The sequence below is a fragment of the Thamnophis sirtalis genome, unplaced genomic scaffold, assembly GCF_051295495.1.
Source record: "Thamnophis sirtalis isolate CommonGarterSnake01/CBP01778 unplaced genomic scaffold, rThaSir2_p1.2 scaffold_12, whole genome shotgun sequence".
Classification (NCBI taxonomy): Eukaryota; Metazoa; Chordata; class Lepidosauria; order Squamata; family Natricidae; genus Thamnophis; species Thamnophis sirtalis.
This window is the reverse complement of record NW_028261392.1, coordinates 57,240,556-57,251,658: the sequence shown is the minus strand read 5'-3', so window position 1 is coordinate 57,251,658 and position 11,103 is coordinate 57,240,556. Positions and strand designations below refer to the sequence as shown.

General features: G+C 40.5%; 1 protein-coding gene across 1 annotated transcript in view; it reads right to left on the bottom strand.

Moving 5' to 3' along the window:
* Positions 1–722: 722 nt before the first annotated feature.
* The window catches only part of TNN (tenascin N), a 51,693-nt gene continuing 41,312 nt past the window's right edge, over positions 723–11,103 (bottom strand). Inside the window, exons 10-14 of the mRNA XM_087726444.1 lie at positions 9,594–9,745; positions 8,071–8,167; positions 6,874–7,041; positions 4,913–5,076; positions 723–1,516 (exon numbers count right to left, since the gene is read on the bottom strand). Coding sequence (XP_087582570.1) covers positions 1,370–1,516; positions 4,913–5,076; positions 6,874–7,041; positions 8,071–8,167; positions 9,594–9,745 — 728 coding nt within the window. The 3' untranslated portion in view covers positions 723–1,369. The remainder of the gene's footprint in view (positions 1,517–4,912; positions 5,077–6,873; positions 7,042–8,070; positions 8,168–9,593; positions 9,746–11,103) is intronic.

Sequence of the window (11,103 nt, the reverse complement as noted above, 5' to 3'; positions counted from 1 at the left end):
TTGCCGCATTAGGTCTTTGCACAAAGAGTCAGCGTTAAATGGTGGAGTGTTATTCTTCCTTCATATCTCTGATAGTTCTTGCTGGATTGAAAAACTCAAGCTTTTCATGCCACTTTTCACCACAGTGTCACACATATGCTGTGCAATGGGTTCTAATGTGGCAAAAGCAGCCACCAAATTGGAAGAGCAGTGTGTTTTATAACACACAATATAGTTTTACCTATAAATTAAAGTATAACATTTTCTAAGGTCAACACTGTATCTCTTAGATAGTGCTAATAGCATATGAAATAAAAAGAACCTGAAGAGCATCCAATTTAAGAGTTGGCATTTAATTAATTAATTTTAAAATGTATTGGCCACCCATCTTACCTTGAGGTAATTCTGGACCAATAATATTTTAGTAGTGATAATAAAAAGACCTCTGAGAAAAATTCTATAGATAAAATATTTCAAGAGGGCATTTTTGTACAGGGGAAATAATATTTCATGACATATGTTCTACTTGAAATAAGTTTCAGGATTAAACCTATGTTTTGTAATGGTAGAAAGGCGGATTCACCAATGAAAGGGCAAAAAAATGATCTTCCAAACAATATTTGCATGATTTTATTCCTGTTAGAAATGGAAACAACTCAGATGGATTATTTGTTTCTGAAAGGAATACTGGAGTTCCTCATTTCAATGAACAGATAAAAAGCAAAGAGGGTGGGATTTTTTTTGTTCTTGTTGTTGTTTGGTCTCATACAGAAACTTTCTTTTCCTGGAAGACAAGTTCAAATAGGACCCGAGACTCTGAAAATGTTAATATTCAGGTTAAATCACAATAGATCCCTTATTGAAAACACAACTGATAGAACATTATTTCTTAAATTACCCCTCCGATTTTGCAAAGCTGAATCACCCAATGAGGCGGACAAGCTGACTTAATGCCTACCAGGCCTTGGGTTCTCAAAACCTGTGTAGGCAACTGAGTAGCATAAATCACCTTGCTGTCAAGTACAGAGGGATAATGAAGACTGGAAGAGGGCTCTCAACCTTAGTAGTTTCAAGCAGCCATTATAATCACAGGCAGCTTTAATTGTCACAGGCAACTTAAACACCACCAGCACCTCTACCACTTGAGAATATACGAGAATCTGGGGCTTTTTTTCTATAAGTAATACAGACACATAATGTGAGTAATACAGATGTAGTGTGTATTTTGTGGTGTTCCCAACAAATCAAACAAGAACATATTTCTAAGGAAGGCTTGGATTAACTGATACGACTATATTTATATTAAAATGTGCACAAAAGCCCTGACACATTATTACATGATCGGGCATTGCTGTTTGTGGTTGGCAAACACAGCACTTCCGGAATACTTTTAAACTTTAGTCTCCTTCCTCTTCACAGCCAGAGATCTCCGTTTTCTACTCAAGACTGCCTCAAAGCTATGTGAACGTGGACGGATCTTCATTTCGGCGTACGGGATAGAATATAAGTGGCCTTTCCATGGCTCCCAGTTAATTCCCTGGAAAGAAAAAAAAAATAGGATATCAGTGAGCTTGTTAGAGCAAGTTTTTCAATCTATAAACAAATGTGCACAATTTTATCGTGATCATACAAATATATACATATATCAATATTCAACTATTATTAGGGTTTTTTAGGTTTTGCAAATGTATTTTGGGTATAAAAATCTTTTAAGACAGACTGATAAATTGTCTCATTTGATCTAGTAATAGCTATAATTACATGGTATTCTACATAAATTACTTTGTGATTAGGGATGTGCAGCCCTTCCACTATATCTCTCAATATCTCTTAATGAAGCAACATCTTTGCTCGGGCTCACAATCATACAGTCCCAGGAAAGTGCATATTTGAAATAGGTGGGTAAAAATGGCAAATCCAGTCCAAACATCTGGTTTACTGTGCAATGAACCATAATAGTAACACTCGATGGATATGAAAGCCACCACCTGCTAAAGAACCGGGAGCTGTGATTTCATTTTGGGGTACATAATAATAGGACTTTCACAGTCTGAGCATCTTAACCTTCAGGATCTTCTAACAAGTGGCAAGTAGGGATCAAACTGAAAAGGCTTGACTATCAACTACAATATATCTTGTATGATATTGCAGGCCTCTTTTTGACTTTGAGGGATAAAATTCATGACTGAAATACAGCAAAGAAAGGCAATGTAGTTTAGTGGCTAGAATGTTAGACTGTGATTGGAAATGCCGAGTTTGAAAATTGAACAAGCAAAATGATTGTACATTCAGAAATATTTCAAAAAACCGAAGCATTTGAAGCAAATGAAGATCAGTAGACTGGAAAATTCTGGCTTGAATGTAGTTAAACAGTGTGGTATAATAGCTAAACGCATTAATGTACTTCAGTTGAGATTAACAGAAGCAGAGTGTTCAGGTCACTCAGAATATTTATTTTTATTTGATTGTAATCAGGACATGTTTGAGGTGCTGTATCTACTTCTGAACACATTTTAAAAAGAACATTCATAACTAGAATATTTCTCGAAAAAGCAACCAGAATGGTGAAAAAGCTGAAAATAAAGGAATGGAATTAAACCTATGACGAATGGATGAAACAACTGAAATAGTTTACAGAGTCCTATATTTTAGCAAAAAAATATAATTGCTAACAGATCCAATCTCTTGCTTCAGAAGAACAAGGTTTACAGCAATGCGGGGGGAATCAAAAGGAGGTGGATTTGATAATGTTGTAATAAACATTCTAACTGTAAAAGCTGCTCAAGATTGCAACAAGTACCCTAAAAATAGGATGAACAGTTTCACTGCAGTATTTAAGTGAGAGGTTGGACACCCGTTGGAAACATTACAGTAGTAGATTTTACACTGAAAAGAGTTTGACAGGATCATGGTTTCTCAACCTTAGCAACTTTAAGATGTGCGGATTTCAACTCCCAGAATTCTCTAACCAGCATGCTGGGTGGGAAATTCTGAGAACTGAAGTCGAGATATCTTAAGTTGTCAAGGCTGAAAAACAATGGACTTGATGACTTTTAAGACACCTTATGAGTTTATGAGCTTCAATAATAGACGCTCATAAGCTCTTTCTCCAATAGATGTGTCATATATGCTAATCAAGAAGCACTAGATCAGCGCTGTCAAACTCCAGGGCCAGGAGCTGGATGTGTCACATGCTGGCCATGCCCATACCCGGTTTAGCAAAGGGGGGAGGGGGGAGTTTCAATACGTCACGTGCAGGGGTGGGTTTCTCGCCCCGTTCCAACCGGTTCGGTTGGAACAGGGTCGGCGGCATCCTCATGCACACACGCGACGCTCGCATGCATGCATGCAGCGCACGCATGCGTACTAGCGTCTGTGCGATGCTCCAGCTGCTCCTGGAGGATCACGCAGGTGCTGTATGTGTCCTGCGCATGTGTGGAAGCGCAGAACTCATCAAAACCAGGTAAGGAGCGTGGGTGGGCGGGTGCGCCCTTCGCCGTTCCCGGAAGTTACTTACTTCTGGGTTCGCCGACCAACCGGTTCGCAGGAACCGCTGCGAACCGGTTGAAACCCACCCCTGGTCACGTGACACCCCTGCACTAGATCACTCTCCTTCCACAGTCTACAGGAAAAATATTTTTCTTCTATTAAATATTTATAGAATGTTTATAATTATTACAGTTGATTTTAAAATTAAATTTGTATACATATCATCCATACAAATAAAAGTAGATCTGAAAAAATGTTTTATTTTTAAATATTAATTTATTTGCCATATCTTAAAAGAGGCACTCCCTCCTATCTAAAAAAAAAAAAGTGGAGGAATTATCTTTAAAATACTGTTAGCTATTTACACATTTATTTTAATGGGGGGAAAAAAACCTTTACAATATTTTTAGAATCTGCTACCAGATTAACTGGGATCAATATCAGCAATGAAGTTTATTAAACAGAGTCATTGATTCCATTTTTTTAAAAAATGCAGGAAGGCTGCAGCCTTAAAAATAAGGATCCTTTGTGTTATTTGAAAATCAAATAATAGTAGAAAAGTACTCTTCTCCTTTCATAATAATGATTAAGATGGTCTAAACCAGGGGAAGTCAACCTTTTTATACCTACCGCCCACTTTTGTATCTCTGTTAGTAGTAAAATTTTCTAACCGCCCACCGGTTCCACAGTAATGGTGATTTTTATGAAAACCTAATGAAAATGTTTTAAAATAATGCTATGACATTTTTTTTTAAAAAGTCAATTAAATTTTAAAAAAGGAAAGTGCTTCAGTATCGGACAAAACCCCTACTACCCACCATTAAAGCTGGAACGCCCACTAGTAGGCGGTAGGGACCAGATTGGTCTCCGGATTCGCTTCAAGGTGCTAGTTGTCACCTACAAAGCCCTTCATGGTATTGGATCTGGGTACTTGAGAGACCGCCTACTGCCAATTACCTCCACTAGACCAATAAGATCCCACAGACTAAGCCTCCTCCGAATTCCATCAGCCGCCCAATGTCGACTGGCGACTACCCGGAGGAGGGCCTTCTCTGTGGCTGCTCCGACCCTGTGGAACGAACTCCCCATGGAGATTCGTACCCTCACCACCCTCCAGGCCTTCCGCATAGCCCTTAAGACCTGGCTGTTCCGTCAGGCCTGGGGCTAAAGACTTGCAGCCCCACTCCGAATAGTATGATCGTTGTGTTTTTTAACTGTGTATGTCTTTATATTTTGTAATTTTGTTGTTTTTCCCCTCCCTTGAATTGTGAGCTGCCCTGAGTCCCTTTCAGGGAAAAGGGCGGCATACAAATAAAGTAAATTCTAAATTCTAAATTCTAGATTGATTACCACTGGTCTAAACAGTGGCTATCACAAGGAGAAGGATTAACAGTAATTTGTGCATTCTTGAAATGTAATCTAGAAAGATAGGTATCAAACTCACCTCACTGTGCTTGTGTTCTCCATACTTCCCGTTGAGATTAGCCAGGTGGCAGTTCTTATACCACCAGCCGCCATGGTGAGTTATAGCGCAGTTGGTAATAGCTATATCGTTGTCCTTGTCTATGGTTGTAAATTTCCTACCATTATGGTAAGTCATGGCATCCCCTTAGAAGAGAAAGGGAGCATTAGAATCATGATATTCCTGACTTTAGAAATCCTCTGATTACTGACATGACTGGGCAGAAATGCAGCTAAATATGCTTCAATGACTTCACACCCAGAGACAGAAACATGCAGAGAATTAATCAAAGAGCAGATCTTGCCCGAGCATAATTTGAGTTAATAGCAATAGCAATAGCAGTTAGACTTATATACCGCTTCATAGGGCTTTCAGCCCTCTCTAAGCGGTTTACAGAGTCAGCATATTGCCCCCAACAACAATTCGGGTCCTCATTTTACCCACCTCGGAAGGATGGAAGGCTGAGTCAACCCTGAGCCGGTGAGATTTGAACAGCCGAACTGTTCATCTGAAGTAGCCTGCAGTGCTGCATTTAACCACTGCACCACCTCCTGGGTTTCTCGGCGCATTATCCATAAGCAGGAATGTTCAGCAGTCACCACCCTTTTCTTGAACCAGAAAAGGGAATGGAGAAGAAGTGGGAGGAAGAGGGAGCCAAAAAGGGTGTGTGCATGTTTGTGAGTAAAGGAATGTCAATATATTTTTTGTCCTTGGCTAAAGTACTTTATTTCTCAGTGAAAATATTATGGTTTCAAATACTTTTTTTAATTTGCTTATTGTTGTTCAAACTCTGAAACTGTTTTTCAGGCAGACAAAAGATAAAAAGTATAGATATTTCCCAGATAAATCAGTTCTGTGATTGACTATAATTTTTCTTAATTATATTAAATGGAACGGGAGATACCATTATACTATGTAAGCAGCATGAAAGGACATGCTGCTGAGTGGTGAACGTTTATTGTATTTTTTTTTTATTTTAATTTTGCGGCTGGGCTTTCTTATTTGTGCATGCATAATGCCCTTACAGAAGCTATTTGCTAAAGGATCCCTGATATACATATTTCCAAAGTGTCCTTAGCAATAGCAATAGCAATAGCAGTTAGACTTATATACCGCTTCATAGAGCTTTCAGCCCTCTCTAAGCGGTTTACAGATTCAGCATATTGCCCCCAACAACAATCCAGGTCCTCATTTTACCCACCTCGGAAGGATGGAAGGCTGAGTCAACCTTGAGCCGGTGAGATTTGAACCGCTGAACTGCAGATAACAGTCAGCTGAAGTGGCCTGCAGTACTGCACTGTCAGAACCTCTCCATTAGATAATTAGGAAAGAAGACCACGAGACTCCATGAGTAGAAATCAAGTGTACTTTTACTAATTATAAATGATTAAAGGCATAGCGAAGCGAAGTCTGATTATTTAGGCGAGAAAGCAATTGATATATAGAATAGCCCATTCCCCACCCCTTGGCATCACAGCTACAGTCCAATCATAATTCTTCCAAATGTCAGGTGTGAGATAACTTCAAAAGGCATCATGAAGATGGAATGTCGGTGCCATTAGTCCTGGCGGGAATCTCCTACGCATGCGTAGTCAGACAGGCAGCTGAACTCCAGAACCTTCCTCCAGCACAATGAGTAACCCCTCCCAAATACCATGCCCTCCCTCCCCGTTTCATGGCAGTCGAAGCAACAGCAAAGCAGAGGCTGACATGCACCCTATCCACTGCGCCACCTCGGCTCATATAATATAATAATAAGTATAATAAGTTCAGGAAGCCCCCCAAAAATTGATTGCTGTGCAGATGGATGTGAGATTTTGCTTTTTCACTATCCGTTCCCATTTTTCCCTCTAATATCTCACCCCCATTTTTTTTTTGGTATTTTATTTTTTATTTGAAATGTAATAAAAGTTTTATTTAAAAAAAATAAAATAAATATTTACCAGCGGTGCCTCTGTAGTTCCCCAAAGACAGCTTGTATCGATCTCTGCTGGAGCCCACCTGGAAGAAGTCATAGGTGGCATAGGCTGATTCGTTGTGAGTCCGTAAATCCACTCTCAGTTCATAGGGAAGGCTGGCAGACCTGGTGAGATTATGCAATTTTTCTAGACCTGCAAGAAACATTCCCGAGTCAAACTTAAGGTAGGTTGCCAAACAAACTTGTCAGACTTGTCCCAGCTTGGGCATTCAGGAAAGAAAGACCCTCGATTCCATTTGTAGTGAAAGGTATGCTTATGCCAAGTGGTTACAGCATAGGATTTCCTGCTTAGTCCTGGTATCTTTCCTTTCTCCCAAGCTCTCCCCACCTTGACCATCTTGGAGGAGTCCAATAAGGTTCAAATTGGGTGTTCTGGTAACAGCTCCACATTTTCACAACTCTTTGGCCGGGCATTCCATTCCCAAGCTTGTGTCTTTGAATCTCACAAATACTGTTCTGGGCTGGCACCCAGTGACGTGCAGTCAGGGGAGGCAGGGCCTCACCACTGTCATCACGAAAAGAAAAAAGATTAAAAGAAAAAAGACTGAGGTGGTTGCTGCCAGAGTCACAGTGGATGACTCTGCTTAGTGCTTAACTGTTTAAAAAAGCCTCTTAAAAAACGCCCTCTACAGGAGGAAGCGAGAGAACCACATGCCTCATCTACATAAGGAATTTTTCAGCTTTTAACCCTTGCTTAACTCTGCTCAAATGATCATAAAGATAGACTAAATGAGGCACTTTTTTTAAACAGTTAAGCAGAGTCATCCATTGGAGGCTCTGACAGCAGCTAACCCAGCCTGACTTCAGCAGCTCTTGCCTTTTTCTTTTTACATTTTCATCATGGCAGACAAGAGCAGAGTTGAAATCTTCTGTGAAACAGCTGAAAAAGGTATGTGGGTCGGAGGGAGGGGGGAGGAATTCAGAATTATTGTAATTTGTAAGTAATTGCAATTTGTATTATTGTAAGTAACTTTGAATGGATGTTAAGCAACTGGTTGAAGACTTCCTGAAGTAAGAACTTGGACTGTGGAAGGAGCAGTGTGGAGATTTAATACCCGTCATCAGAAATGTAGAATCCTTTAATTAGTATTTTTGCATTAATAGTGGTTCTTCTAAAAAGCCTATACATCCATCTTGAATGATGTTCAAAAAACAATAGTACCGAGCCAAAATTCTCCAGCAGGACTTCCAAAGCCTTCAATATAATTCTTCCATCTCTTAGAAAAATCCAGCTGCCCTGTGGACCTCCGCTGAATCATCTGTAAAAGCAGGCAGAAGCATATAAAAGTTTATTTACTGAATGTTAATTCTACATATAGAGTATCAAACATAGAAGAAAAATGGAAGGTAAGTCAGTTCATCAGCCAGAAGATATAAATATACCAGAAGAAGCTATAGAACGTTACACATGAAATTATCCCTGAATTTGAGAGTTCCGGATAATGCTGTTTCATTTATGGAGCAATCATGGTATCAAGTAAGCTATCCGTTTTTATTTCTCCTTTGATATCCAACTCTTCAAACATTTTAAGTTACACAGCTTTAGATCATATCTTCCCCCTCCTTTTTCATTTCCATGTTTCATGGCTTTAAAAGCGCACACTTACACTGACTCACAACAAGCAAGGTATTCTCATGTGGTCTCATTAAGATGATTTGTTTATGTAGATAACTAATTAATATGCTCTTTTGTGTATCAAAAGCTTTTAAAGTGAGGGGAAAAAAGAACTGCATCCGTTTCAAAATTCAAAGTATGTTGTTATGTGTGTATAATACACTCCCCCCAAACATACACACAGAGACTCCATATTAAACTATGAAACAGGAAGAATATGAAGTAAGACAGAAGGTCAGCAATGGAGGCCCCATGACTCACAGTGGATTGTCTGTAATTAAGTCAAAGTCTTCAGAAGTTTCAAAATTAGTTGGGTGCAATATCAGCACTGTGATAAACATGTAGGAAAAATGGCAAACTAAGTACAGGTATGCCTCGTTTAGTGACTACCTCAGACAGCAGCCATTCACATTTATGACAGTGATAAAGAAATAACTTTACACCCAATCCTTGTGTCTATGACCTTTGCAGGTCTGCACAGCAAAGCAAAGCTGAAGTAAGATCATAAGCACAGTTGCAGTTTCACTTAGTAATTGCTTTGCTTAACAGCCAAGTTGCTGATCCCAATTGTGGTTGCTAAACAAAGTGTCAGGCCTGCAATTATATTCCTTTTAGAATTTTGGCCTGCCACACTTTCTCTTACTTCATTATGCTGTTTCATTAGTATAGTTGATGGGAGGGGGGAATAGACAGGAGTAGGATTGTGGAATGTATTGTTGTCATTCTTTACTAGAAGCCAAGGACATCTTTTGTCTCTGCACTTTTACACCTGACCGGAAGCAGCTGGGTGGAGACGCCAGCGTGGAAGAAGAAGATTGGACCATGTGATGGATTGTGGGTGTGGGGACAAGATCATGAACTTTTAACTGGGTGGAATTCTGATGTCATTTCCAGAATTGGGATTTACACAGATGTGCTAAGATGTCTGCTTTATTAAATTGGAACTTTAAGGATCATTTTGTCTTGGACTCTGATTTAATTCTACATGATACTTAGAACGCTGACACAAAGACTATGCTGGGAATAGCTAAAATTAATAATATTTTGAAAGTAACGAAAACAACACTCACTATCCATCCCCCTCCATCAGTTGTCATATCACAATATACTTCAAAGGGTCTGTTGCTGTCACCATTCAGGTAGATGGTATATAGGCCGCTGATAGAATTGCCATTTTGCTGGGTTTGGCTGCAGTCCGCAGGGTAGGGATAATGTAAACTGACTTTAGGAGCAAAGCAAATAAGAGATGATGTTATTAAATTTAAAGATGAAGGTAAAAATGCAGAAAAGTCTTTCAACAGCCTAGTAGCAAAAGAAGGCTGAGGCCAAACTATCTAAACCCACTAAGACATTTGGATAAATTTCATTAACAGCAGAGAAAAAGAAAAGAAACACTAAGATAGCAAGGCATGAATCTGTGCAAATACAAGCCTAAAGTATTAAACACTGATAAGATTGATACTTCCCAGGCAATGTTTTGTTGCTTTTTTTTAAAAAAAAAAATTCATATGCCACCCAAGTCCCAGCAACTTAGGAACATTTTTACATACAATTGTGTTGTGGCCCAGCAGGAGCCGTTTGAGCTGCCACCAGACTCCGACAGCAAGGGGCCCTATGAGTCGGCTCTGGAGGATGTGAAGGACCCTGGACAAGGTTCCGACTCCAAGCAGGGACCAGAGAGGCTGGTTGGCCACCAGGAGGCACCTGAGTCTTGGACCAGTGGGGAGGAGACAAGGGAGAGTGATCCGGACGCCAGCAGTGAGTTGTTCCTGGATGCCCAGCACCGAAGAGCTAATAGGCGTCAGGAACAGTTGCGCAGTTACAGGAGGTAATTGCACTCAGCTGGTGGTCATTAGGCTCCTCTCCAGACTATAAAAGGACTGCTTGTGCACACGCCCCTTTTGCAGAAGTCAACACAGGAACTAATGTTGGAGAACATTATTGTAAGCTTGACAGGCTGGATTGCTGCCAAGCCTTATCTGTGCTGGATTGCTGCCCAAGCTTGTCTGTGCCGGTTTGCTGCCAAGGACCTGTCTGTGTGTTAATTAAATGCCGTAACTTATCTTTGGCTCGGAGTGTGTATTTTGAGTATTTTGAGTATTTGAAAATTTATTTATAGGCTGCCCTTTTCCCTGGGGGGACTCAGGGCGGCTTACAACTCAAAGGGAGGGGGATACAGACAATAACACATAAGGACAATACATAATTAAAAATAGAACACAACATTCATACCATTCGGGTGGGGGTGAGTTACATTCTTTAACCCCAGGCCTGGCGGGATAGCCAGATTTTAAGGGCTGTGCGGAAGGTCTGGAGGGTGGTGAGGGTGCGAATCTCCACGGGGAGATCGTTCCAAAGGGTCGGAGCTACTACTGAGAAGGCTCTCCTCTGCGTAGTTGCCAGTCGACACTGACTGGCAGATGGAACTCGGAGGAGGCCTAATCTATGTGATCTAATGGGTCGCGAGGAGGTGATTGGCAGGAGGCGGTCTCTCAAGTATCCAGATCCACTACCATGAAGGGCTTTATGGGTGGTAAGTAGCACCTTGAAGCGCACCCGGAGATCGACAGGTAGCCAGCG